At 34.9% G+C, this 27,316-nt stretch overlaps 10 protein-coding genes and 3 non-coding genes across 13 annotated transcripts; 6 read left to right on the forward strand and 7 right to left on the reverse strand.

Annotated features, from left to right (window-relative positions):
- Positions 1 to 656: 656 nt before the first annotated feature.
- HYPBUDRAFT_148653 (uncharacterized protein) lies at positions 657 to 2,189 on the forward strand (the record flags this gene model as incomplete). Its single annotated transcript, XM_020220142.1, has 1 exon — positions 657 to 2,189. The coding sequence occupies one exon, from the start codon at positions 657 to 659 to the stop codon at positions 2,187 to 2,189; it is 1,533 nt and encodes a 510-aa protein (XP_020075937.1).
- Positions 2,190 to 2,290: 101 nt separating this feature from the next.
- Positions 2,291 to 2,362, reverse strand: HYPBUDRAFT_t118. The gene has a single exon. It is a non-coding gene; the product is annotated as a tRNA-Met (tRNA).
- Positions 2,363 to 4,507: 2,145 nt separating this feature from the next.
- Positions 4,508 to 5,143, forward strand: HYPBUDRAFT_94312 (DUF4451 domain-containing protein; the record flags this gene model as incomplete). Its single annotated transcript, XM_020223923.1, has 1 exon — positions 4,508 to 5,143. A coding segment is annotated over one exon (636 nt), but the record flags the coding sequence as incomplete, so codon positions are not given.
- A 350-nt stretch (positions 5,144 to 5,493) lies between these two features.
- On the reverse strand, positions 5,494 to 5,992 carry HYPBUDRAFT_152895 (uncharacterized protein). The gene has a single exon (XM_020221251.1). The coding sequence runs from the start codon at positions 5,980 to 5,982 to the stop codon at positions 5,503 to 5,505; it is 480 nt and encodes a 159-aa protein (XP_020075939.1). The 5' UTR covers positions 5,983 to 5,992; the 3' UTR covers positions 5,494 to 5,502.
- A 1,304-nt stretch (positions 5,993 to 7,296) lies between these two features.
- On the reverse strand, positions 7,297 to 8,505 carry HYPBUDRAFT_148656 (kinase-like protein; the record flags this gene model as incomplete). The annotated part of the gene is made up of 1 exon (XM_020220143.1): positions 7,297 to 8,505. The coding sequence occupies one exon, from the start codon at positions 8,503 to 8,505 to the stop codon at positions 7,297 to 7,299; it is 1,209 nt and encodes a 402-aa protein (XP_020075940.1).
- Positions 8,506 to 12,290: 3,785 nt separating this feature from the next.
- Positions 12,291 to 13,547, forward strand: HYPBUDRAFT_152897 (uncharacterized protein). Its single transcript, XM_020221252.1, has one exon. It carries the CDS (start codon positions 12,388 to 12,390, stop codon positions 13,513 to 13,515), a length of 1,128 nt encoding a protein of 375 aa, XP_020075941.1. The 5' UTR covers positions 12,291 to 12,387; the 3' UTR covers positions 13,516 to 13,547.
- A 466-nt stretch (positions 13,548 to 14,013) lies between these two features.
- On the forward strand, positions 14,014 to 14,698 carry HYPBUDRAFT_205051 (uncharacterized protein). The gene has a single exon (XM_020223044.1). The coding sequence runs from the start codon at positions 14,145 to 14,147 to the stop codon at positions 14,370 to 14,372; it is 228 nt and encodes a 75-aa protein (XP_020075942.1). The 5' UTR covers positions 14,014 to 14,144; the 3' UTR covers positions 14,373 to 14,698.
- On the forward strand, positions 14,397 to 14,570 carry HYPBUDRAFT_108849 (uncharacterized protein; the record flags this gene model as incomplete). The annotated part of the gene is made up of 1 exon (XM_020218663.1): positions 14,397 to 14,570. The coding sequence occupies one exon, from the start codon at positions 14,397 to 14,399 to the stop codon at positions 14,568 to 14,570; it is 174 nt and encodes a 57-aa protein (XP_020075943.1).
- Positions 14,699 to 14,923: 225 nt separating the features above from the next.
- Positions 14,924 to 16,387, reverse strand: MRS4 (Fe(2+) transporter). The gene has a single exon (XM_020221253.1). It carries the CDS (start codon positions 16,171 to 16,173, stop codon positions 15,070 to 15,072), a length of 1,104 nt encoding a protein of 367 aa, XP_020075944.1. The 5' UTR covers positions 16,174 to 16,387; the 3' UTR covers positions 14,924 to 15,069.
- A 2,878-nt stretch (positions 16,388 to 19,265) lies between these two features.
- HYPBUDRAFT_t99 lies at positions 19,266 to 19,349 on the forward strand. Its single transcript has one exon. It is a non-coding gene; the product is annotated as a tRNA-Leu (tRNA).
- A 102-nt stretch (positions 19,350 to 19,451) lies between these two features.
- Positions 19,452 to 21,104, reverse strand: ALD6 (Ald6p; the record flags this gene model as incomplete). The annotated part of the gene is made up of 1 exon (XM_020222259.1): positions 19,452 to 21,104. The coding sequence occupies one exon, from the start codon at positions 21,102 to 21,104 to the stop codon at positions 19,452 to 19,454; it is 1,653 nt and encodes a 550-aa protein (XP_020075945.1).
- A 603-nt stretch (positions 21,105 to 21,707) lies between these two features.
- On the reverse strand, positions 21,708 to 26,273 carry GDB1 (bifunctional 4-alpha-glucanotransferase/amylo-alpha-1,6-glucosidase; the record flags this gene model as incomplete). Its single annotated transcript, XM_020218671.1, has 1 exon — positions 21,708 to 26,273. One exon carries the CDS (start codon positions 26,271 to 26,273, stop codon positions 21,708 to 21,710), a length of 4,566 nt encoding a protein of 1,521 aa, XP_020075946.1.
- Positions 26,274 to 26,590: 317 nt separating this feature from the next.
- On the reverse strand, positions 26,591 to 26,687 carry HYPBUDRAFT_t117. Its single transcript has one exon. It is a non-coding gene; the product is annotated as a tRNA-Arg (tRNA).
- Between the last annotated feature and the right edge of the window lie 629 nt (positions 26,688 to 27,316).

Genomic DNA, 27,316 nt, shown 5'->3' on the forward strand with positions numbered 1-27,316 from the left:
TGGGGTGGATCGAGAGTAGTGTTGAGTCACAGGGTAGTAGTGGTGTTACTGGTGGACAGGAAGTGAAAAGGGGATCGGTGAACCAAACTGTGGCTTTGGCTAATGAAGGAATAGCGATCTATAACATTGAGAAAAGTGATCCATTACATTGTGATCTATCAAATCGACAAAGAGATGTATCACATCGACAAAGAGATGTATTACATCCACATAAGTGATGTATCATATTGAGTGTAAAATGATGTATCACATTATAAAATGATGTATCACATTATAAAATGATGTATCGCATTACAAAATGATGTATCGCATTATAAAATGACGTATCGCATTATAAAATGATGTATCGCGTTGACATGATATATCAAATATGAGGTATCACATTTACCATCTCGGCAACTAATGTAATTATGACCTGTCATAACAACACAGAGTCTCCTATAATGTGATGTTGGCCCATTGGTACCATCGTTGTATTACTCAAATTAGAAAATGGTGCCAGATTCTAAGGGAGTTAATTGCAAAACTGTGGATTAAATTTAGTGAGATTCCTCATCAGCTAATAAATATAGCGGAATCTTTAACCTCTTGCCGATTAAAATATATAAAGTAACAGATAATGTCGACTTGCTGCTTATATTTACTATCCATTCAAAATGCCTTCTATCAGTGCACCTAAGATTTTCAATGAATATACTGAAGACCGAGTATCAATTCCACCAAATCAAATCAAAAATATCGCTATCATTGGTGGTGGTGCATCGGGAGCTGTTGCACTTGATTCACTCTTGAAAGAACAACATTTTGACTCAATTACTTTGTTTGAGAGAAGAGATAAGTTGGGTGGTGTTTGGTGTCTTGATGAAAAAACAATTGAGACCCCCAATAATATTTTAAAAGCTGGTTATACTCATGTTAAGACTGATCCTCAATTGAGAAATCCTTTTCATGAGTCAACTAATGAATTAATATCGGAAATCGTTTTACCAAAAACTTCTCAAGAAAGATTCGAAGAGACTCCTTCTTATCAAGGTATCAAGACTAATATCATTGAAAAAATGATGACTTATAGCGATGTCAATTCCTGGAATACTGGTGATACAAATCCTGAAGCTTCTAAATACGTTAATGGCTTGGTGGTTCAGCAATACATTGATGACTACATAAAGAGAAATGCATCTGATTCTACCGTTGATATTCAATTTAATACTACAGTCGAAGACGTTGAACGTATCACAAAAAATTGCAATGATGGAAACCAAATCCCTTATCAATTTAAACTTACTATAAGAAAAAATATTAGTGACAATGAAGATTTATGGTTTCAGCAAACTTTTGATTCGATAGTTATTTCAATCGGTCATTATCACGTTCCTTTCATACCTAAAGTTGATAATTTAGATCAAGTTCAATCAAAATTTCCTTCTGTTGTTCAACATGCGAAGTTTTATCGGAACCCAACTCCTTATTCTGGTAAGAAAGTTATAGTGGTTGGATCAAGAGCTTCAGGTGCTGATTTATCAAAATTCATTGCTGATACAGCCACTGAAGTATACCAATCGATTAGAAATCTAGCAACCGGAGCCAAAAAATTATCTCGTAAACCAAATGTTCATTATAAACCGATTATTAGAAACTATCAAATCATAGATGATCAAAATTTCAAGGTAATTTTTGATGATGATTCAGAAGTCTTGAATCCTGATCATATCATCTATTGTACCGGATATCAATTTAGCTTTCCATTTTTGAATCGGTTATTTGAAAAAGACCAAGTCGATTTAACTAAAGAAGGTATAATAATACCTAACCTTTATCAACATACTTTCCTAATCCATGAACCTTTGATTAACTTTATCGGAGTACCAATCGATGGCGTTTCTTTTAGAGTTTTCGAGTATCAAGCAGTTTTACTATCACGATTTTTGACGTCAAAAATTTCTTTACCAAGTAGAAAAGATCAAAAGCAATGGATCTTAGAAAGATTGAAATCAAAAGGTATTACAAGAGCTTATCATACTATTGGTGTAGACGATGCTTTCGTTTATCTCAATGGATTAGTTGATTTAGGTGAAATAAAAAATCCATCCTTAATTACTGGTAGACATTTCCCATCCTTGACTCAAGACGATTTGGCAATTTATAGAGCTGCTGGTGAAAAACTAAGAGAGTTTTGGGATGAACGCTAATATCGGCCATGCCATTTAACATTTATAGATGAGAATATACTATGCAAATATATATATATATATTAGTAAGTTTGAAAATGAAAGTTGCAAAAAAAACAAGCTAGCGCCGCCTGGTTTCGATCCAGGGACATCAGGGTTATGAGCCCTGCGCGCTTCCACTGCGCCACGGCGCTTGATTTATAACAAAAATTCATCATGAATTCATTAGTCAGCAAAAATATGTACATATAAGAAAATACATATAAGAATTTAAGCTTTTCAAATAACAAGTTTTGTAGTATTTTTGTTCTTAATATATATTAAAATTGAATTAGGATTTATTATTGGACAAAAAACAAGAGAAAAGACGACAAAGACCCTGGAAAAGTGACAAAAATTATAGCTTTATATTTGCTCAAAGAAAGGCCTTTAAAGTAAAAACGATTCCAGACTATACCTTTATAGAGCCATAATAGTTAATTAGAAGTATTAAAAGTATTAGAAGTAGGTTTTGTTACTGGGAAACCTTCAAATAAGTTTTGTTAAAGCCAAAAATTCAACAACTCGAACCATCAACAAGATTCTACTTGCTTCAAACTCGCAAACCCAGACAAATGGTATTTGTTTACTTGAATTCATCTATCCTGATTGATTTAATTTTGTACATAGTATATTTATCAAGATATAGATTCACATTTTGTCATTTCAATAGATCAGTATTGTGACTGTTGACATACTCAAAATTTACTCTCAGCTTTTATATGCGATACTACCTCAATCATCACTAAAAAAGGCCCTGTTAGAAGGTTCTTCTCTTTTTATAGCATGAAGTTTTATAAGTGGTCACATATCCTACCTGTTTAACTAATTTGTAATAAACCACAGGCTTGGACTGCTCCGCATATTCTGAGCTAACCATGTAACTTAATCCACGCTTAATTTCCTAGCTTACTTCAAAAAAGTCTTAAGGTCTAAATATGTATATATTAACTTAACCAGAATACAATATCTTCTCTGATACACAATGCCCTATTTAGGTAAGTTGCATATTGAAGATAAGCGCAGTTATTGAGTGGCCACAGAATTTTAAAAACAAAAGAATTACAATTTAGGGCTTAAGTACCTACTAGGATGGTATAGTTAGGCTTATTTTAGCTTTTTGTTAAGGCTTCATAATCGGGGCTTCGCCCAAATAAATGTAGTTTTACGTCAAAAAAAAAAAAAAACTGTAGCTAATTTTGTCATTTGGCTGCTAAAATTAAAATTGAAGTGAGAAATTCAAATGACAAAACAGATAAGCTTACTTCCTCTAAGGTTGAATTTGATTGCAATACATCATTAAGCTAAAATTCGAAACCACTCGAAAGTTTTAATAATATAATGGAAAAAAAGGAAAACTTTTTTTTTTTGGCCTTAACTATTTGTGGCTGCAAAAAAAAAAAAAGACAACTTTTTCTTCCTTTTAACTATTTATAGAAAATGCATATGGTTTGGAAGAATATCTAATATAATTTAAGCTATTCTTCCAAAGCGGATATGCAACACTGTTGCCCCTGCATTTTGATCGAAACGGCTGTGCAAACGTTCTTTTATCTTCTCTCCGATTGGGTCTATAAATAACTAAGGATAATTACAAAAGAGATGAATATATTCTCTAAGAGTATAAAAGGGAGATATTCCCATTTTTTTTGATAAGCTTATAAGTTGTTCTTTAACTCAATTGAATTCTTGATTTCAGCTTGCTTAAGTTAATTCACTTTGCTATAATGTCATTGGTAGAACCTTTTGATCTTAGTTTATTTATCGCAGAACCTCTCAAAGAATTCAACTCAGAGTTGGAAACATTTCCTTTAATCAAAGTCAACCTCGAATTACAAAACTTTCAAGAACCAATTCAAACAGAAGCACAATTTTCTGAGGTTTCTTACGAGAACTTATTTGATGATACAGCATTGATTCCAGAGGTGCCGTTCATTGAGAAAGAAGCTACACCTAATGAAGTGGACGTTTCGTTTGAAGACTCGTTCATGGAAGAAATATTTGGCGAGAAGAGTGGTGAGATTAGACAAGAAATTTCTAACTACACTTACAGTAGTACAAATTACTTACTGAAAGACCTTGATGACTTGTTTGGTAGTATGGATGATTTGGAATTTGGCAAGCTATTAGCTGAGCATAATTCCACTTTACCAAGAACTGTTCCACAAGAAACAGATTCTTCTCAAGAAGTCTCTATTTCACAATCCTCCAACTTGAACAAAAAAAGAAAAGTTGAACTCAATGCAACTTTTAGTTGCAAAAGAAAACGTTCAAATTGCGAAGAAGGCTCTAAAAACAAACCTCAAGATAGGATTTTTGATTATGCTGGCATTTCTGTTCCTTGCAAAGTTTTAGGTATTGTTCCTGATAATGTTTTTAAAACCACTGCTGAAAATGAAAAAGTTATGGCAAATAATAATCACTTAGCTTCCTGTATTGACCATTCCAAGCAACATATTTGTTCTCTTGGAAGAAAATGTCATGCAAGAACCTCTTTAGAGCCAATCGAGAATCTTCATGAGAATGTCAAATATTTAAAGAATCCTTTATTTGGTATTAAATATCCATATGAACCAGAATTCTTCAGGGTCGAAATTGATCCTTCCAATGGTCATCCTTTCAACTCTAGAAGGGCAGGATTATGTCCATATTGTCCCAATTTAGTGTTCCATAATCTTAAAAATTCAAATTACTCCATGCATCTTGCCGTTTATCATGGTGTCTATCCTGATAATTATACTACACCAAACCCCTATAATTTTGGCAACTATTATGTTAAGAAAAACAACAAACACAGAAAAACAATCCCTCAAGCAAGGAACAGAAAGTGTGTTATTTGTCCATGTTGTCACGAACTAATTGAAGCGGCATGTACTCAAAAAACAGTTGATAAACCTTTGGTTAACTACTTGAGACATTTTAGAGATCACCACAGAATCACTAGAGGGAAAGGGCCCCTAGACTTTGTTATTGATGTTGAAAACTAAACCTTACATTTTTAATTATTTATTCGTGTATAATATAACTGCTTAATTGTATAATATAACTGCTTAATTGTATAATATAACTGCTTAATTGTATAATATAATTTTAACATTGATTATTAAAATTGTAGTACCAAGTATATTTGAGCTAAATGGTGTAGCTCCCTTTAATTACATAGAGAAAGATTATGGAGAATTAGCGCTATGGGATACAAATGATTCATTAAATTAAGAATTTTAAATATCAAGGACAGTTTTATTTAACTAATTACACGAAAATAACAAAAATTGTAAAAAAATGCAGAAATTGATTACCCATGAGTTAGAAGCTTTCTGATCTCATCCGCAGATTTATTTTCAATCAGACGAGCAACATAACTAAGAGCCAATTCATATAATGGGCGAATGTTCAAATAGTCAGCAGCGATAATGAACTCGTAAACCAAATTGGAATGCTTTTCACAAAAGTGTGAATTCCAACCTTTTAGTAAAGACATTTGAAGAATACTTCTTTTTGAATAGGCCGAGGAGGACTCTCTAGCGTGATGAAATTCCAAATATTCAATAATTGCACCCAATACCACTCCCAGAAGGGTTGGCAAAGGAACTTCAAAAGTCTCATTTTCAATGCAGTAAGGATCTAAATCAATACAGATGTTATGAAGTAACGATGAGCAATGAAAAATTCTTCTTGTGGTTGTGAAAGAATGTCCATCTTTGGAGACGATAGTCACCAGTGATTCTGGAGCAAATTTTCTATGGCTGTAATCGAAACTAGTTAAAGAAGCCATTTTAAATCAATCCAATTAGGAATTTTAGAGTATAATAAAAGATATAGAATTTAGACCTGACTTTCAAATAGTTGTAGAAAACTGCCTTCCTTTTATACTTTTCTGAAATACAACATGAAATTACAAATAAGTTATAAAAGGGTAGTCAGGTTATTTTTGGATAAACATAGCCAATTGTAGTCTATTTGTCTGCAAAAAAAGAAAAAGGTTTTACTGTTCTGTTCTTTTTTTGCAGCCACAAATTGAAAAAGAAAAAGACAGAAGCTTTCTATAAATAGACCTTATTGCAACACGGTAATACATGGTATATAAAAAGGAGACGTTGACTACAACCATTGTGGAAAAGGGAATTTACATCTTTTCGTTTTCTATTGAATAAAAAAAAAATTCGGGGTAGCTGAAAACTCAATAACAGTATTAACGTTGTGGACTTGTACATTTTATTGAAACAAACTTTGCAGTTTGGTAGAAATAATGGCCAGCAAGTTAAGGTTTTTACACTGTCTGTGGATTCTTGTTAGGTAATGTGGATGTAGCTTTAAGGATACGGAATACCTTGTTGAAGATCAATAGCACATTTACGTGAGTGGCTTGCTTGTAGAAAACACAGGCGTTTGATTCGGCTTTGAGTTAGGTACCGGCTAGTAATGCGGAGGGACTACGGTTAGAATACGAAGGGACTAGCACTCACTGGTATACTTCTCTCAATAAGCAGAGGTACATGATACGACCGGCCAAATCTATGATTTAAACGCCAGCAGGTAAACGTTTCGAAAATGAGACAATGTTTGATTAAACGATAGCATGGAATTCCATTTACGTTTGTTCAGCATATTTCTTAACATATTTTAGGACGTGTGATGAGTGATGTAACTTGTCGGAAGAGAAAGAAGGATTTCCGTGGAGCCAGTTGCTGATTCTAGCACAGCTTTACTGTGAGGGGAGAATCCATATTGGAGCTAATGGGACGTAGCATAAATCCAACCTTTTGTAGATGCTGTCAAAAGCGATCTACAGGGAATATCAGGTAAGATCTGGTAAAAGAGACCTTTTTCGCCTTACGATTACAGAATTTTAGCAGCTGTGAAGCAGACATTAGCCGTGCATGCATTGACAGAAATGCCCTATAGAGAACAATAGTAACTAGGAAAGTCATAAATTTATTAGGAATTATATAAGCCTTAAAGGACAAAAAAAAAAGGGCAGAAATCTATAAGAACGAAAATACAATCATGAGAATGGCCATAAGGATGCAAGTAAAAAGCAGAAAGCGAAATAGAAAAACAAAATAGAAAAACAAACTAGAAAAACAAACTATGAACTATCGTTATGATCATCAAATTCAAACAGTTTAGATAAGTCATCACATATTTGAAAATCTTTTTCATTCAATAAGAGCTGGTTAGGGATTTTTTGAAACCAGTAACTATCCAAGATATATTCAATTGGGACTCTTTTATTATTATGTAGATGTAACATACCATAAAACATGATTCTTCTAGAAGCATTTACTGTTTCGTCCAAATCCGAATCAGCCAAGTTATTAAGGTAGTCGATAATTGAATGAAATTTAGGAATGAAGTTACGTTCTTTATAATCGTTAAATTTTATATCGGAAGGATGGGAAATTTCCCACAAGCTATTACCTTTTGAAACCATATTATAGTAGATTAAGCCTAAGCACCAGGTATCCTTTGATTTTATAATTCTTTTAATGCTTAAATCGTTTCTATAATAATTCAAACTTGGATAATTCAGTTCTGGAGGTAAATAACGGGAAGTACCTGATTTTAATAAGCTTGATTCTAAATCATTATCTAAGAATTCACTTAAGAATCTTGAAAGACCAAAATCAACTAATTTTATTGAAAAATTTTGTAAATTCAAAATGATATTAGCCGGTTTTAAATCATTATGGCCAATATCATGATCATGTAAGAATTTCACCAAAATAACAATTTGTTTAAAGATATAATCACAAAATTTTGGTAGATAAAACAACTTTTCCACCGGGATTGCCTCTTTTAGAGAAATACCGGGGATATATTCTTGAATAAGTAAGAATTCGTCATGATAAGGACCCACTAATAAGTCATAAACTTTAACAATTGAATCATTTTGTAAATTATAACAAATCAAAAATTCTCTGAAAACCCGTTTACATTCATTTTTCAAAAAAAATTTCTTATTGTTAATCTTAATACTTTTAACTGCAAAAAAATTATTGTTTTTCGGATCTTTTGAATTGAATTTTTCCCAAAGGAAAACTTTACCAAAACTTCCTTTCCCTAGTTCTCGAACCGGGGACCCATATAAAGAACTAGCCGTGATGTCGAACTCACTATCAATATTTGGATCAAAAGCAGCCAAAAAATTCTTAAATAAAATATTATAAACCTCTTCCACAATGTAAAAATTCAATAATCTCAGTTTATCCAGAGGTAGTATCGACCTAAATTGACCCCAATCAGAAGTGTTCAAGTCGTTCTGTATATCATCATTAGTTCCCTGGTATAGTTTCATTTAGAAAACCAACAATATTATGAACAATATCCATATATATCCTATTTCCGGAAAAAACGTTTCTTACTAACTCAATTCTTTTTCTCTTCCAAATCTCAAATAACGCAACGGAAGCTATCTTTATACTTTTCGATCGAAGATACCTAAATAATTCGACAATGCAACCCTAACAACAAAACGGTGCTTATGCGGGATGCTATACTTAAATATTTTGGACGCGAAAAATTAGTGCTGCCACATTAAATGATCGCAAAAAAGTCAATTCTGCTAACAAAACAAAAAAAAAAAAGGCAAAAAAAAGAAAAGAATAGAAAAGAAGAGCAAAAAAAATCCAACCAACAACGAAGAATCACTAAAAGAACTCAGCAGAACTCAGCAGAACTCAGCAGAACTCAGCAGAAATCAGCAGTTAACGGGCAGAACTTTGTAGAAGTGTTTCGAAATGTTACCCAATAGTTAATTGAACAAAGCACAAAGATTTTCGGCGAGGTTTGGGTGGGAAATCACTTAGTTGGAGGTAAACTCTCTATGAAATGACTATGGGAACCCCTAAAGAAACGGAAAGAACTATCAAGAACAAAGGAGGAAAAGGAAAAGACATTAGAGCTTTTACTTCGAGAAATCGTACATATATATGTATGAAAACCTGATTCAAAGGTGGACTTTTCTTTTTTTTTTTTTTTTTTTTTTTATTTAATTATTTATTATTATTTTTCTTTTTCACTTTGTTCTCTGTCAGTCTATTTCCATCTGTGCTACGGAGGATCGACGGTTTTGTAATACCAGACCTTGTCGTTGTAGATGAGACGAGTTTTAGTGCTGGTTTTGCTGTTGTACTGGTTCTGGTAGCAGCCCATGAAAAAAAAAAAAAGTGCTGAGGACTAGACCGGAGTTGAAAGAATGGAGTTCCATACTGGCCGACAAGAGGCAAGGAATTCCATCAACACAAACCGATACATATAATTTTAAGCCTATTTTTGATTGTTTCCTCTTTGGAAGACTTCTGCCGTGGTGCAACATGATTATGGGGTTTTAGTAAGGAGCATGCTTCTGGGTTGTAGAACGTAGCCATAACCATCATGACAAATAAAACAAACCCCATGACAAATATTATGACAAGCATCATGACACATAACAGCATCCATGCATGGAATTGAGTTCACGCTAACATCGGGGCAATGGGCAATGGCAAGAATTACTGCTTGACAAATAAAGTTGGCTGAGCTGGACCAAATGGGCCTGCAACAACTGCAGAATAAATCAGCACCAGCTGCAAGCAATTTATCGAGAAAATAACTACACTCGCTTGTTGTTTAGAGCAAAATCCATGTACTATCCTAACCAGCTTATGGTCTGTTCTAGCAAATGCAAAAGCAAATAAACGCGAGATTTAGCTGATCCCTTCAATTTCACCTGGGTTGTTTGCTAGTCATATGCGATGGTCACTTGCAAAAATCAATTCGTGTGATTTGAAAAAAAATTCAAATCAACTTCTCCGTACATCTGTATTTGGTTTACCTCATCTTCATTACATCAAACAGTCTCAGGAATAATGGCGGTTTCTTTTGTAGATGAGGTGATCTAATCAACATGTCAGGTACAAGATCTGACCCGGTCTGCTGTCTTAGACAGTCCAGCCCCAGGACTCCCTTACTTCCCAACATGTTCCTATCAAGTTGCTAGTTCCTGTCAGTTTCTGGCAAGTCACTGGATAACGACGCCAGAGAAAATACACCCAGACACCTCAAATACACCCAGACACCAGACACCTCCCATAAACTCGAGATCTGATTGGCTGCTTTTCCTCTCCGCCGAAAATGTTGCAAAAACACCGTTTTTCCTGCCCCGGAACCGCGTGCACCCGTGCACCAGCTTAAAAAAATTATGTCAAATAGTTATCGAATCCATCAGTATGCATCAGCCGAAATATTAGCGGTGGTGGCTGTCGGACAGATCGACTGTCGGACAGCGACAGATGTAACCAGAAATGCCCACGACACTGTTGTTGGGAAAGTCCAGCTATATACCTTGTTATGGAGAAAACGAGGTGAAGAGCTCATATCCCGAAACAAGTCCGGGAGTGAAAAAGACCATCCTTACAGAGCTTGCGATATTGAATTAGCAGATGAAGAATTCTGGCACCGGGATTGGCCACATGAGCTGTTGCCAAAGGGGTTTTGTAGTATCGAAGGTGATTTCGGTTACATCAAATGATTTGCCGTGGGATATAAACAGTATTTACAAAGAACCAAGAAATTTCCAACCTCCTGGTTCAAAATACCAAGGCAAGAATTAACCATTTTAGTCAAGACGTTCCTGTCAGAATGTCAAGGGGCTGTCAAAGCCTCTGATATTTGACATCTGTCAGAGGCTTCCTACTAGCTCTGCTGCTATTCAATCTTTAAATCCAAGATAATTTTCCTATTTCCAAGGTTGTCGTAAAAAAAGTTGGACTTATGTTAATTGTTTGTTTCCAGAATTAGGTTGGTTTGCCCTTTCGTAAAATAACTCCTATATACGGCATCTTTGAAACAGTAGCATTGATTAACTTTGTACAATGTATTTCTCTCACTGATTAATCTGATAATTTTTATTAAAATCTCTAATAGGTAACTGCCAAAAGAAAAAAAAAAAAAAAAATTTTTCTGTCGGAACCCAAAGACTAATTATCTTCTCTTTGTATTCAATATTCTAATTAACTTGATCTATATTGGCTTTTCTGTTATTTCTTGTCCTTCTACGAAAACCTTTTTTCAAACTAAAAAGATTTTCATATAAATATGATTTAGTTTCAACGATGTTGTTCTACTTTTTTCTTTCCTTTTCTATTTTTTTTTCATGGGACAGAGGTTTAATATGTTCTTTTTGAAGTTTTTCGTTTTCATAAGTTTGATTTCAAACGTCTGGGCTAAACCTCCGAAATTATATTCCGAAACCGATGTTGCTGATCAAGTATGTCTTAATTTGATTTTACAACAAGCTCTTGTTTGTGATGCTGGTCCGAAATTGAAAAAACTAGATATGGATTGTATGTGCAACCTGGAAGCCGGGTTTGGTTCTTTTGCTCCTTGCTACGTCCAAGGTTATGGTAAAGAATATGCCAACCATTTCATATCTACATGTGAAGAAGCAGGTTTTAAAATGTCAGAACACGAATTTTGGCAAAACTATACTAGATTATTACCTAAAAGAAAAGATGTTTCTAAAATTGAAAATTTCAATACAACCAAATTAATTGATTTCCCAATCTCTTTTGATATGAAAACTTTCCACACTTATAGAAATGGTCTTGGAATGTATTTATTCAATTACAACTATTCTTTTTATTATGGTGCTGGGTTATTATCTTATTGGGCTTTGGTGATTTTAATTGCTGCAATTTGTAATTGGACCATGAGATTATTCCCAAGTTTAACTAACAAATTCGTTGGTCCAAAATCCAATCTTTATAGAAAATGGGTAACTTTAAGTGCTCTTAAAAACCGTAAGAAAACCAATGAACATGTTACTGAACTTTCCTTTTTCAGTTTTTTGATTCCAACCAGATTCGAAACTATCATCTGTTCAATTTTTTTGGCGTTGGTGATATTAGCTTCTGGTTCGCAAATTAAAAGTGTTCCTGGGAATCCTCAATTTACTAATAAAACCGGTGAATTGGCTAGATTGATTGGTGATAGAACTGGTATTACTGTTAACTTCATCGTTCCTTTATTAATTTTATTTGCTGGTAGAAATAATTTCTTACAATGGGTTACTAGATGGAATTTTGCTACTTTTATAACTTATCATAGATGGGTTTCAAGAATAGTTATATTATTAGTTATTGCTCATGCAATCACTTTTAGTGTTCAAGACAAAATCGCTTTAAAATATGATAAAAGAATGAAAAAACCTTTTATGATTTGGGGTACTGTTGCTGGTGTTGCCGGTGGATTTATCTTATTACAAGGTATGATGTTTTTCAGAAGAAGAATGTATGAAATTTTCTTATTAATTCATATTACCCTTGCTTGCCTTTTCATTGTTGGTGGTTGGTACCACACTGATAAAACTGGTTATTCTCATTTCTATTGGGCATGTGCAGCAATATGGGCTTTTGATAGAGCAGTTAGAATTGGAAGATTAATTAGTTTTGGAGTTCCAAATGCAACCCTTGAGTTATTAGCTGGAGAAACACTTAAAATTACTGTTCCAAAGCCAAAATATTGGAAATCAATCCCTGGTGGACATGCTTTCATTCACTTTATTCATCCAACATGTTTCTGGCAATCTCACCCATTCACTTTCACTACTTCAAATGAAAGTAATAATTATATCACTCTCTATATTAAAATAAAAGGTGGTGCCACCCATTCAGTTTATCAAAAATTAGTTAAATCACCCGGTCAAATTTGTAAAATGAGAGTGGCAGTTGAAGGTCCTTATGGTGAACCATCTGGTGCTCGTCAATATAAAAATGTTAATTTTATTGCTGGTGGTAATGGTATACCGGGTATTTATTCCGAATGTCTTGATTTAGCTCAAAGAAATCGGGATCAAAGATTAAAATTAATTTGGGTTATAAGAGAATGGAAATCGATTTCTTGGTTTTATCAAGAATTGAAATATTTGAAAAATACTAATATTGAAACAACCATTTATGTAACTAGACCAGATTCATTAAGTGAATTAGACCAATTAGAAAAATGTTTGGTTGGAAATGAAAATACTACCGAAGAAGAGGAGCTTAAAAAAGATATAAAAGATTTATCTGGAGATGAAACCAACTCCTTTGACAGCTCAGTTATTTCAACAATTAAAAATGAGCTTAGTCATATTACTTTCTTAGAAGGAAGACCTTCTATGGAAGACTACGTGGAAAAGGAAATCACTTCTTCCGATGGAACAATTGCTTTCACTACTTGTGGCCACCCAATAATGGTAGATGATATTAGATACTACGTTGTTAATAATTTAGACAAGTCTCCTTATAGAGTTGAATTCTTTGAACAGCTCCAAGTTTGGGGTTAACGCATTTATAAGTTTATAATTGTATAATATAAGTCTCTAGTCAAAATAACTCAATTGTAGTTGAAGTTCACTGCAAGCGTATATAACATAAGGGCACTGCTTAAATAAGCACTTGGCCTTCATAAGGACGAGTCAGCATTTTGTAATTCACCAAGATTAAGTAGTATATATTTGTTCAACTCAATCAGAAATTTTGACCATATTAAATATGCAGCCTTGCTCTGTATTTTCAGTCTACCTCCGTTTGAGTCCTGGTAACCCGAACATCACTAATACACGAATATTGAAGATTTCCCCATACATGATTATTTTTATTTTCAATCAATGTATCCTTGTCATAGCAGCAGAAAAATTGCAGCCAAACTAGAACCAGTGAGTGATGGCTCACTCGCGTACGGTTCCGAACTTTACTGGCAACGTTTCGTATTTACCCGTCCACAAACGGTTTGATCATGTGATTGAACACCAATACGGGTGGGAAATTCGGTGATACTCTTCATTCTGAGCTTCTGAAATAGTGAAGTGAACCGACTAACTACTCCTGAGAGTTTCCCGAGCGTGATAAGTGACACGCTGGGCAATGCCATCAGAAAAATCAACAGATTCCTTCTGTATGGGAGGCATTGCGAATGATTGGTCCGTTCATTGGGAACGGGCTATTGAGTGCAATATACGAACTTAAGATCTTCTTAAGCACCCGATACCGATCATCGTTGTTAGTAAGGTTTTATGTCTTTTTTTCCTTTGTTCAATGGTTTTTTGTAATGGATTTTGTTCTTTTTTTTTTGTATGTCTTGTTCGAGTCTGGGGTCGGGCACTGCGAAGAGGAGGAAAAAAAAATTAAATCAAATAAATAAATCCATTACTTCTTTTCCCCAGATATGATTATAGCCAGTATAAGAAGGATCTTTGCGTCTTTCCGGACTGAAGAGGAAGAAAGGTTGTATTCCCGTAAAGCGTTCTTCAATTTATTAGGCTTTTTAGGTAGTTGTGTTATCTATTCATTTGTTGCTCAAAAATTATCAAAACAGCCAACTGGGATAATTGGGTATTGATTTTTTCCTACCAGTAATATTTTTATTCTACCATATAGTAATTTTTTTCTACAAGTAGTCTAGGTACGGCATTAGGATATTGATTATATAGAAGTAGTAATAAAAGGAAACGTTATAAAGAAGAAAAAGCTATAATTTTTTTTTTGTAAATTGAAACTTGATCATTAAAAGAGTAATAATCAATCATTAAAAGAGTAATAATCAATCATTAAAAGAGTAATAATCAATCATTAAAAGAGTAATAATCAATCATTANTAAAAGAGTAATAATCAATCATTAAAAGAGTAATAATCAATCATTAAAAGAGTAATAATCAATCATTAAAAGAGTAATAATCAATCATTAAAAGAAAGGGGCAAAACTCATATATACAAGGGAAATTTACATTGGGGGAATCGAAACTGGAAGGAACAGGAAGGAAAGGAAAGGAAAGAAAGGGAAATATGCGATTCTAAACGGAGAAATGATGCAAATGCAACGTTATTCATTAAAAGGAGACTAGTTTTTCAATAAAACTTCTTTAGCCATTTCATAAGCAGTCCAAGAGAGGGCGGTTGAAGGGACATTGAAGATGATTCTTGGTTTAACCCCTCTAAGAAAGCCACTAAGACCACCTTGAGAATATATGACTTTAGCGGCAGAAGTAAAACCATTAATATTTCTAATTGATTCAATGTTTGAAATACCTCTAGTTTGTAAAGCGGTTTTAATACAATCAAAAGGATTAGTTAAAGCAGCAGCGATCCCACCAGCAATCCCACCAGAGATACAATGTAAGTAAGGATTATAAATATTATTTGGATTTAGAACTGAACTGAAATATTCATAAAACCCAAAATTAAGAGCAGCAAAAGGAATATTGGTGAATAAAGTAGTTGGATAAGATATATAAAAAGCAGCCAATCCTTCTTTTTTATAAATATTAGCAGCGGTTGATAATAATTTGACTGAATTTGAATTTTTCAAATTTATTTTTGATCCTTGTGAATTATGAAATTGGGAATAAGAAGTAGCTTGCATTCTTTGTTTGATTACATCAAATGGAGTCATTAAAGCATCCGATGCAGTGGTACCAGCAATCCCTGCACCACTAGCAATCAATGGATGATTTTCATCAGTAACTATTTTATTAGTTTTAGAATTGGTTAATTTATTCACCAAAAAAGTTTTAGTGGCTTCAAAAACCGAAAAATAAACTGCATGAGCAGGTCCTGCTCCTAATACAACTGAACTAACTCCTCTCCATAAAGCGTAGGCTCCTTCACTAGACGAGATTTTCGAAATTGATGAAATGACCGATTTACTTAATGCATTGGCCGATGCCGAACTGGTTACTCCACTATTTCCGGTAAACATTTGCATTCTGGTTTTAATAGAATCTATGGGGAACATCACAGTGTGTTCCATTATCCCAGCAAATGCTCCTGCTGAAAGATGTGCTGCTAATGAAGCATCATCCGGTAATGCTTCATAGTCAATTTCAATAGCTTCACTTCCAGGAATAATTGGAATATTACTGGAGGTGTGGAGTCCTGGACTAATCATCCCACCGGGAGGTGGCTGCTGTTGTTGCTGTTGCTGTTGTTGTTGTTGCTTCATCATGAGGAATAGACTTTATCAATAATATTTAAATTGGGGAAGTAACTAAAAAAATGAATGAAAAATTCAAAAGTTGGGGTTTGCAAAATTGCTATTGGAATAAATTCACCTAAAAACAAAAATCGTCGTTCTTGATACCCTATATCCTGCCTACGGAATTGCCAAAGCTACCAGTTCAAACTTAAAGTACAGAATCCAAGCTTGAAATGAAGGAAAAGAAGATGGTGATAATTTCAAAAAAAAAATTGAAAACGATACCGAGCTGAACACCGGTGAATTTTTTTTTTTTTTTCCTTCGTTTTTTTCGGTGCTCTTCAAATTTTGTCAGGATTTTTTCATTTGGTTTTTAGTGAGCTTTTTCGTTTTCGGATAATTGGCACTCTTCATTGTCTACAGCTACTGTCTAGTGTCTAGAGTCTACAGTGTATAGGGTATGGCGTAGAGTGTAGTGAATAGCGGATGCTATAGTGTAGTGAATAGCGGATAGTTTGGTCGAAGATCAAGAAAAGGTGTTGCATGCACTGGCAGCCGAACGGTATTACGTCCGTGAATATGGGAGATGAGATGACTGATGCTGGGTCAATTCATAGATTGGAGTTTTATTGTTTACACGAGTATCCTTTAGTCCTTTGTCTATCTAATCAATCTATGGAAATGACGATATCATTTCGATATAAAATTCCGAACTGGAGTCCGATAAACGGGTCTACTAAGGTTAATGTCTTACTAGTAAGTATGCTGACTGCAACCAATCATGGTACCTTGTTTTAGATGAGTCATTGGTATATGCCCCCATGCCTCTCCATATCTCTTCTTACACGAGGATGGAGTGTTTCGGTATTCGCTGGTTTGTTCAATCCGAATCCGGGTTTATTGTGTGGATGCACGGGTGCATTGATTGTTATCTATAGTGTATAAGTTATATTCTTCTAGATATACAACCAGAAACTTTATTCCACGTAATCCAGTTCTTTCGCTGTCTGTTTTCAATTGTAAGATTGTTTATTTCCAATTCTGGCTTTCGTCTACTCGTTTATTATAGACCCTTTTCCGGTTTCCATTTATGGAAATATAGCTCGCTTAACAATGAAGGCTGGTAAGCCCTTTGAGTTACGGGCATTCGTTGCTCTATGGAATATTATAAGAGAATTAGGAAAGGGCATGCCATAGACCAATGGATGCAAATAAAAAGAGCATTTTTCACTTTTTTTTGCATTTCTTACAGAAAACTGTTAAAAAATTACAACCACGAAATCGAGTACTTCTTTAAATGTGAGTTTGGCAAGTTTTGCCTTTATTTCATTTATTTTTGAATGTATTGTTATCACGGTTTTATTTTTCTTGGATTTACAAAGCGAATATTAAAATCAGCAAGATTTTGATTATGTCCCAACTATTGACCTGAACTTGATGTAAATTAATCCTTTTTTTTTTTTTTTTTTTTACAAGAATGAATATACGTTCATCTACTCATAAACCAAGAGAATGAATACTACTGAGCTTTTTCTCTAAGGCTAAACGTACTTAGCTGTCATTTTCCTGCCTGAAATTCCTCAAGGTTTTTACCCCGAGTCAATAAATCATCATAGTATATTATCCAGTTTTCAAAAGTCAACGTCTACGGCCATATCCAGTATAAAACATGATTACCCGTCCGATCAATAATTATTAAGCTACTGAGAGCGATGCTGAGTACGTTAGTGGGAGACCATAATGGAAACCATCGTGCTGTAGACTCTTCTTTTTTGATTTTTGTTTTCATGATTTAGATGATTTTGGCTTTTTCATATTTTTTTGTGCTTCGATGATTTTCGCAGACAAAAAAATTTTGCAGTCTTTTTGTTACTACGTTCAGAGGCTCTTCGAGTTAACTGACGTGCTACCAACCTTCTGTTTGGAAGCACCAAGTCTTTCTACTGTAGATGAAATTCGTAGAAATAGCCAAATTTGCTTTCTATGGGGTTATGTGGGAAGATCAGACCTCTCTCGACCACATATAACTATACTATACATATAGACATGTTCCAGTACGGACGACCATAACACACGCAATAAGATATTAGCTAGATACATACTAATAACTGATTATGGAGTGGATTAATTTATTATATAGATTAATCTTTTTGCTGTTATTCAAAGGGAGGAAATAACTTATTACAATTAATACTAATATAACAAAAGCCAAATATTAAGATTATATAAAATGTATATTACCGAATGAAAAGCTCTTCATGGGCATACTTCTATCCATTTAACCAATAGGAACAGTCACGGAGGTGCATGCTCCACGAAGAGTCGTAAAAAGAATTCTCCACTAAAGTGGAATTACTTACCTATTTATATATTTGTACATGTATTATGATATCTGTCCCGATGATATTTCACAAAGGATGTTTGCCACACCTCTCAATTTTATAACCTATATGATTGGTTTTAATATAAACCAGACCAAGACATTATATCGGGTTATGTGGGTAGATCTGGCCCATAATCAACCACCAGTATCCATTAGTATTAGATACATAGTTCTAGTACGGTTGACCATAACACACGCATAAGTAGTATTAGTCAAATACATACTAATACTTGGTAGCACAGTGGATTAATTCGATACTGTCAGATTAATCTTTTCACGTTATTCAAAGGGAGGAAATAACTTATTACGATTAAGCTTAAGTATCCAAAGCCAATTCGTGAATATCATATAGAAATATTTATTACCGAATATAGAGAACTCTCCATAGGTCGGGGACCATGCTTCAACCAATTAGAAGCATCACTTTGGTCCACGGCCCACGTCGAGAGTAAGATTTTTCCATTTAATATGGAAATGCCTATTTATTTATATATGCACATTATCATAATGCCTCATTTATGGATTAACACAAACTTTAAATATGATTCGTGTCTTCATTTGATGATGTATTGTACCTATCAATGTAGATAGGCCAGTACATCATCTGCAGACCTTCAAGGTCTGACACCAAGAAACAGAAATTAAATGATTTTTTAAAATTTTAAAAAAATCAGAGAATTGAACTTAAATGACAAATTTAACAATATGGAAAACCAGCATCAAAATCTGACATGAAATTGGAGGGTTGGCCGAGTGGTCTAAGGCGGCAGACTTAAGATCTGCTGGACAGTTGTCCGCGCGAGTTCGAACCTCGCATCCTTCATTATTTTTTTCGCTTTATCACATAAAGATATTAATTACAAATTTTTTTTATAATATTAAATAAGCGTTTTTTTATTTTACTTATAGCTAACTTAATGCTCTATTAATGTTGAGTAGGCATGGAAGTAGAAGGTTTTAAGATTTCTTCCACATTTTCAGGTTTCCACAATGAAGTGATTGTTTTTGGTTGGGTTAGGAAGGTTAAACCAGCTTTACCATAGAAATTCAAATCACCCAAGAAAGAGCCTTTATTACCAGTGAATGAAAACATTGGTAATGGAACTGGAATAGGGACATTGATACCAACTTGACCACAATTAATCTCCTTGTTAAATTTCTGAGCGGCACCACCAGACGAGGTGAATAAAGAGACACCATTACCATATTTATTTTTATTAATAAGCTCAATTGCTTCATCTAAAGTATCGACATTGATGACTGATAAAACGGGACCAAAGATTTCCTCATCATAAGCTCTAATACCAGGTTTAGTATTGGTTAAAATGGTTGGACCTAAGAAATTACCTTTTGAAAATTTAGGATTAGCAGGAGTGAAATCAGTACCATCAAGTAATAACTGGGCACCTTGTTTAACTGAATCAGTGATTATTTCTTTAGCTCTAGTTAAAGATTCTGGATTGATTAAAGGACCTAAATCCGAATTTGGATCAAATCCAGAACCAACGTTTAAACGGGAAGCATCTTGAGCAACTTCTTTAACCCATTCATTTGTTTCTTTACCAACAGTAACCAAGACTGAAATAGCCATACATCTTTGACCTGCAGCACCAAAGGCAGCACCAACAACTGCATTGATAAATTGATTTTTATTTGCATCCGGTAAAACAACCAAATGATTTTTAGCACCTAAATTAGCTTGAACTCTTTTACCTAATGCCGAACCTTTATCATGTATATATTTACCAGCTTTATCACCACCAACAAAAGTAATTGCTTTAATTCTTGGATCTTCAATAATTTTATTAACGGTATCATGTTTACCGTGAACAATATTTATAACCCCTGGAGGAACTCCGGCTTCGGCCGCCAATTGTGCAATAATCATCGAAGCCCCAGGAACCCTTTCTGAAGGTTTAATCACAGTAGTATTCCCGGTTACCAAAACCAAAGGTAATGCCCATAATGGAACCATGGCAGGGAAATTAAAGGGACAGATTGATCCAATGACTCCCAAAGGTTCTCTTATCATTTTAGTTTCCATATCCTTGGCCACTTCCAAGCTAATTCCTTGCAAATCATTAGTAACATTACATGCTTGTTCAGCAACTTGTAATCCACGCAAAACATCTCCTTTGGCATCAGGAAAAGTCTTACCTTGTTCCAAAACAATCATTGCAGCCAAACGATCCATATTCAACTTCAATAGCTCTACAAATTTGAAAGCAATTCCTTGTCTTCTAATAATTGAATAATTCTTCCAAGTATGGAATGCTTCATCTGCAGCTTTCACTGCATCATCCAATTCTTGTGCGGTTGATTGTGGAACTTTAGCAATAACTTGATTTGTAGCAGGATCATGAATATCATACCAGGTGTTTGCTTCCGATTTGATCAATTGGTTATTAAAGAAACTAGGAGTTAAGTATGGCTCACTTTTCGATTCCAAATGATTTGTGGGGAAATTTTCAACACTAGTATTCAATTTCAATAAGCTGGATTGAAATCTAACAAAGCCCACCTTCGCAAAACGACCGGCTTGTTTCTTTGCACTGACTTGAAGGACTCTAGAAAGCATGGTATCTCTTAATTGATAGTTCTATCGATTCCTTCTTCATCACAACAAGGATACTTTAGTATATTTATATCAATTAGTCCCAGCGCAATAACCGAGCGAATGCGGCTTACCATATCCGGTCTCCTCTTCCAGTATTCCGCTTTTTTTTTTCATTTTTTTTTGTTTTGTTAAAGAGAATTATTGCAAAAAGATAATGTGCCCCACCAAAGACCACCAATTGCAGTATTTCGGGGTTTGATGATTGGATAGCATGGCCATGATCCCAATCTTCAACCTCTGCCCTAGCGGTGGATGCTATGCCTGGTACAGCTTCGAGACCAAGTGCTTCCTGTGAAAAATTCCGCACTTTTCACAGGAAGTTTGCAAAATCACAAGTCAAGCAATAGAGAGTAACTGAAAGGATCTTTGAAGGTTTTATTGGCTGGGAGATTGGGCAACCATCTGGCACGGTTATTGTTTAAGACAGGTTATTCTAGGTCAGGGTCCGGCAAAACCAGCGGATAACTGTTCCGCTCTCCCTCTGTCGAACAAGTAATATAGAGAAGATACAAAATTTAGACATTCTATCGTTTTATATAAAGTAGATATAATTTTGAAACCAAATTATTTATGATACTCTTCATTTGTCCATAAATCGTAATATAAATCTAGCAAACATGAACTACTCCAAGCTTGAGTAGGACTTGAGTCCCCACAGAGCTCACCATTCTTTTGGGTCAACTCGGTTAAACCAGCCCAAGGGCTTGTTTTGATCCAGCTCATGTGACCCTGTAATCTTTCATTTAAAGCAGTCAATATTTCAATTGAGGCCTCTTTATATTGGCTTTTTGTCTTTTCAATATGATTGAAGTACAAAAAGGCTCTAAAGAAATACCCAATCAACCATACCCATTCAGGACCTTGATGGTAATTTCTTCCTTTGGAGGTTGCAAAATCATCGTTATCAACACCATTAAGGTAATAAGGACGGTAGTTCCAATCACTTGGGTCCAAGGTGGCCATACCAACAGGCCCTCTTAAAACTTTATCAGCAAGTTGAACTGCTCCCAAGGCCCTACTTGGAGTGAATAACTCAGGAGCAACACACATAGCTATTGGGAAATTTGAACGTAATTGATAATCTTCATATGGCTTACCACTTTGGAATAAATCTTTGTAGATACCTCTTCTATTGACAATAGAACCATCAATGACAAATTCATCATCTTGAGATGCATCTTCAGGAACGTAGAAACAGCGTTCGAAATTTTCTTGAATCAAGTTTTCCCATTCGTCTAAGCTTATTTTAGAACCATCTTGTTTGGTAACTTCAGTATAATCAAATAGTTTCTTCTTACGTAAGTGATTAACAAAACGTAAAGCACTTTTCAATAAACCTTGCAATTCAATGGCTGCACCATCACGAGGAGTTCCCGGGATACCTTTATTGCCTGCACGTTCACTTTCTCCCATTTTATCTTGCCATGTTCCACAATTTAATTGTGACCCTCCATGAACAAGCCCAGTTTCCCAATCAATATGAACCTCCACATTGAAACCTTCATCCTTCATTTGAGAATCAAGATTGGGCCCGGCATTTGCTTCACGATATTTAATCCCACTAGCATGACGTGATAAGATCTCATAAATTATATCACGAATTGAAGTCTCATAGCTGAAAGCTTCTTCACTATCCCAAGTAACATAATGGTCATCCAAAGGAAATCTTCTTTTCACTTTCTCATCCAAAATCTTATAACCATCGGGAATGTGCGTGACATACTCTTGGATAGCTTGTATAAAAAACCAAGCTGCATCACGAGCATTATAACGAGGGTTTCGTCCAGCATCTAATAAATTTGGAATCATCCCATGCTTCAAAGTCTGTGCAAACCCTAAAATATGTTGTCTAGCATCTTCATAACGACCAGTAACTATGAACATACCCCGGAAAGAAATAAAAACATCTCTTCCCCAACATCTCATATAATCATTACTAAAATGAGGTAAACCAGCTGCAACAGAAGCAATCTTCTCTTTTGGCTTTAAAGAAGTATTATTCATAAATCCAACCATTTGAATGGAGGTTAAAGCCAAACTTTGAATGAAATTGGTGGAAACTTTAATATTATCATCAAGTTGTCTCAAAACTCTAAAACGAGCAGCTTCATAAGCAGTTCCAATAACCAATGCAAAATAATGTGGCCTTAAGAAATAAGGAACAACACGTATAGCATCAATTCTAGAACGCAACCAGTCTTGGAATTGTCCCAAATGCTTAGAATGAGCAACATACTTATCTAAACGATCAACAACATAATCAAGAGCCCATTCACCATCTCTTAAATGGTCACAAATTGGGCTACCTAAATCGTTATTCCAAATGACTTTTTTCAAAATCAGATTCCAGCCTTCTAAACCAGCGTAAACTAAATTTCCGTAAGTAGGAATATAGTACGTTCCATCCAGACCCCCACTTGCATCTCGTTCTTCAGCTTCACAACGGTACAATAAAGCATTCAAATCATACAAATCTAAATTCTTCGATGCTTCAATTGCCCCTTCACGAACAAACTTATCCAAAGAGGCATCTACCTTAGGAGTTTGAGTAGAGAATACGGCAATAGAACCAGGAATGAAACTTTCATCTATTTTGATTGTAGTTGTAGTTGAGCCTTCATCAAACTCAGTTGAAGGAGAAGGAAGTTCTTCAACCTTGACCGGAATCCCAGTGATAAATTTATCATCATGCTGATGCTCACCAGTTTTCTTCAAAGTATAAGTGAATTCACTTTTTGCCTTGCTACCACTCAATACAACTGGTGATAAGATTTGATCTCCTTCAAAAGGAGAAAACTTTGATCTAGCAATAAGAAACCATCCGTCTCCGGTCCTGGAGTTATATCTTTGAATTGTTATGTATTGACCTTCATGATGAATGTACATTTCGTGATCAGCACTAGCATCCTCAGTTTCTAAAGCTAAAGACTTTCTAATTGCATGTAACTTCTTCTTGACTTCTCCAATACCAATATCTTTCAAATTATATTGTCTACTTTCACTGACAACGTTAAGTAAATGAGGATAGCATTCGTCATAACCAAAAACAGACCCAATAGCAGAAGAGCAAAATGCAACTAAAGCAGAGTTAGGTAAAGTATCTTCGACTGTCCTTTTCTGAGCTGGCGTCTCATTATCATGGGTGCAATCCATGAACAAGGCATGAGGTGCATTGCTAGTTAAGACGCCTGGGATTTTGATTTCAGAAGATGATTCAAATTTACTTGCTTTTGGTTCAGAATCTGCAGGATAAGCAAATTCATCCAAAGGTAACCAAGTGAGAGAACCAATTGGTCTACCACCATGTTTATGAACCAAGCGAGATAATTCACCAACACTCCATGCTTGCATTGCTTCTCTAATTAAAGAAGTTAAACCTAATCTTTCGACGAAAATTTTATCCATTTCCTCCGAACCGCTAAATAATTCTGCAACAACGTAAAGATTTGGATTCACAGATCTGGCAGCATCTAATAAGGTTTCACCCACATGAAGAGGGGTCGAGTGACAGTTATCAATTCTAAAACCACTGAAAATTGCAGCATTTTCTTTAGTATATTGAATCATACGATCCCACAAGTGGGGGGAATCTTCATATTTATCACCATATCTCAATTTGACGCAGTCACTCCAAACGATGACTTCTCTTCTTAAGTAAGCTTTAGATTGATCAGAAGCAAAATCTACTAAGGGATTACCACCCCAAATCCAACCATTATTAGCTAAGGCCCATACTTTATTATCATTTGTTCCTTTGAAGCGGGTAAAATAGGCTTCAGTTAATTTACTATCCTTAGTAATTTCACCTAATTGAGGCCCATTATCATCTAATCTTAAATAACGAATACGATCTTTCAATTGATTTTTTATTGAATTAATGTCATCATCATAGGAAGAGTACAAGTCTGAATTTATTTCGTCAATAATTTGTTCAGTTTTACTTGCAATTTGATCGAATTCAATATCATTTTTTTGAAATAATGTTATAAGAATGCTCAAGAGCTTTTCTGGGTCCAACTTATTACTGTAGCGATCATTCAAAATAACTTTCAGGTTTGCATTTGCAACTTGTAAAGTAAAATTGGCCAAAGCCTTTAAATTTTGGGTATCAATATCACCGGGGATATCAATGGAAGGAAGCTCACGATCTTTGTGGTAATAAACATTTTTAATTTCATCCAAGTGTGATTTTTTATCAAACACATAGTATTGCCATAATTTCAAAGGTTGCAAAACATGATCATTGATACCATTGATGATGGAATCCAAATCTTGCGAGTTTTTAATAGCGGTGGGCAAGTTCAACTTAGCCAAATCGTCTGAAAACTCAAGCAATTTGGTGTCCAATTCTATGGCTGCTTTCAAATGAGGAGCGGTTTCTTCGTTATAACCAGCATCGGGGAAATCCTTTAACCATTCAGAATTATTAGCAGTATGATTCAAAACAACATCGGTTATAGATAACAAATTATTCTTATTCAATACGTCGGAAATCACCTTTTTAGCTTCATCGTTAGATTTGAAAAGTTTTGGATCAAAACGTAATTGATCATAAATCGAATAAGGTGAATCAGAGTCTCCACGTTCTTGTAAAGGAGTGAAATGAATAAAGTTATATCCTTTATTTGAAACTTTATTGAAAAAAGAATTCCAATCTTCCAATGGACCAATCCATTTAGAAATAACACTTTCAATATTAATAGCATTAAAAGGAATATAATCACCATTAATAGTTAAATTTGGAGGCACAACAAAGTAAAAGTGATCTGTTTCGGACTCAGACCCTTCTTGATTCTTAAAAGTAGTATAAAAACTATAAGGACCTGGATTAAAAATAGGAATCGTAATTGTAATATCCTTATGGAAAGAACTTTCAATCGGAATTTTCTGAAATTTACTTCTAACAAACTTATCAGACGAGTTTGCCGGAACGTTTATATGAAACATCCCATCACGACTAACTTTAGCAGCTGCATTCAATTTAATTTGCAATTCAAAGATTGCATCTCCCAGTTTATGGCTTTTATCATAAGTAGCCGCCGGGAAAGTTAATACACCATTTTTAATAGAATCTGAAACGATTGGTTCTCCATCATTGGAAAGTCTAAGCAAAATGGACCTAGCTGACATTCTATGACTGCTCTACTTCTATACCTAGTTGAATGTCTATTAAGCAATTGAGTAGCAGTAACTTGTCAAATCTATTTTTTATCCCTAGCCATATCTCCCTATTCGTAAAATCTGCTAAAAAAAACCCTTAAGATTGCTCACCCACAAAGGCCTTTTCACCTAGTGCTTTTTTTTTGCGGAGGTTCATATATGCGTGGGGGGGCGTCCCTAGGCTTCCGACATGAGTTTCTTCTTCTGTTTGTGCTTTGACGGAGGGTTCGCTTGAATCGTGGTGAGCTGCTATCAGTTGAAAGAGACGGAAAAATGAAAAAAATAAGCTTCCCCACCAGGAGTCGAACCTGGAATCTTCTGGTTCCAACCGAGAAGTGGTTACGAAATCGTAGCCAGACGCCTTGACCATTGGGCCATGAGGAACGAAGCTTGCCGGTTTGAACATTCTGGATTAGTAATTTGTGGATAGTAATAGCAGCAGTTAAAATTCATACAAAAATAAGAAGGTTTATTACTCAAGTATTGCATAACCAAATGGAGCTTTGAGCACTCTCTTAGTGATGGGGAGTGTTTAATCATTCAGATTAATTGATTAAAGAGTGATATAATGGAGAATGATAGTGGCAAATCTAAATGCAATTTAAATTGAACCTCGAAGAAGGCTTTCACTGGGCATGATAAAGAGCATAGCCTTCCTATGCTCAATATAAATATACCGATAGCCTTTAAAAGCCATAGTCAATAGGCTATAGTACAAAATATGGGGTTATGTGGGTTGACCAGACCTCTATCGTCCACATATGTCCAGGATGAACATAGTTTCCAAGACGAACTATCAGAACACACGCAATAAGACATTAGCCAGATACAGACTAATATCTAATTGGTAGCGGATCAACTTATTACCTAGATCAATCTTCACGTTGTTATTAAAGGGAAGAATAACTTTGTCAGACCATGAAGGTCTGGCGATGATGTCCGGGCCTGACTTATGCCAGGATCGATTTCATACATCATCAAAGCCGAAGTCCAATAAAGATGTTACAAACATT

This window comes from Hyphopichia burtonii (genome assembly GCF_001661395.1).
Source record: "Hyphopichia burtonii NRRL Y-1933 unplaced genomic scaffold HYPBUscaffold_4, whole genome shotgun sequence".
Taxonomy (NCBI): Eukaryota; Fungi; Ascomycota; class Pichiomycetes; order Serinales; family Debaryomycetaceae; genus Hyphopichia; species Hyphopichia burtonii.

Bases quoted from the DNA above. Each gene is read 5' to 3' on its own strand.
- HYPBUDRAFT_152895 (XM_020221251.1), bottom strand. From the start codon at position 5,982: ATGGCTTCTTTAACTAGTTTCGATTACAGCCATAGAAAATTTGCTCCA.
- MRS4 (XM_020221253.1), bottom strand. From the start codon at position 16,173: ATGATGAAGCAACAACAACAACAGCAACAGCAACAACAGCAGCCACCT.
- HYPBUDRAFT_205051 (XM_020223044.1), top strand. From the start codon at position 14,145: ATGATTGGTCCGTTCATTGGGAACGGGCTATTGAGTGCAATATACGAA.
- HYPBUDRAFT_152897 (XM_020221252.1), top strand. From the start codon at position 12,388: ATGAAAAAACCTTTTATGATTTGGGGTACTGTTGCTGGTGTTGCCGGT.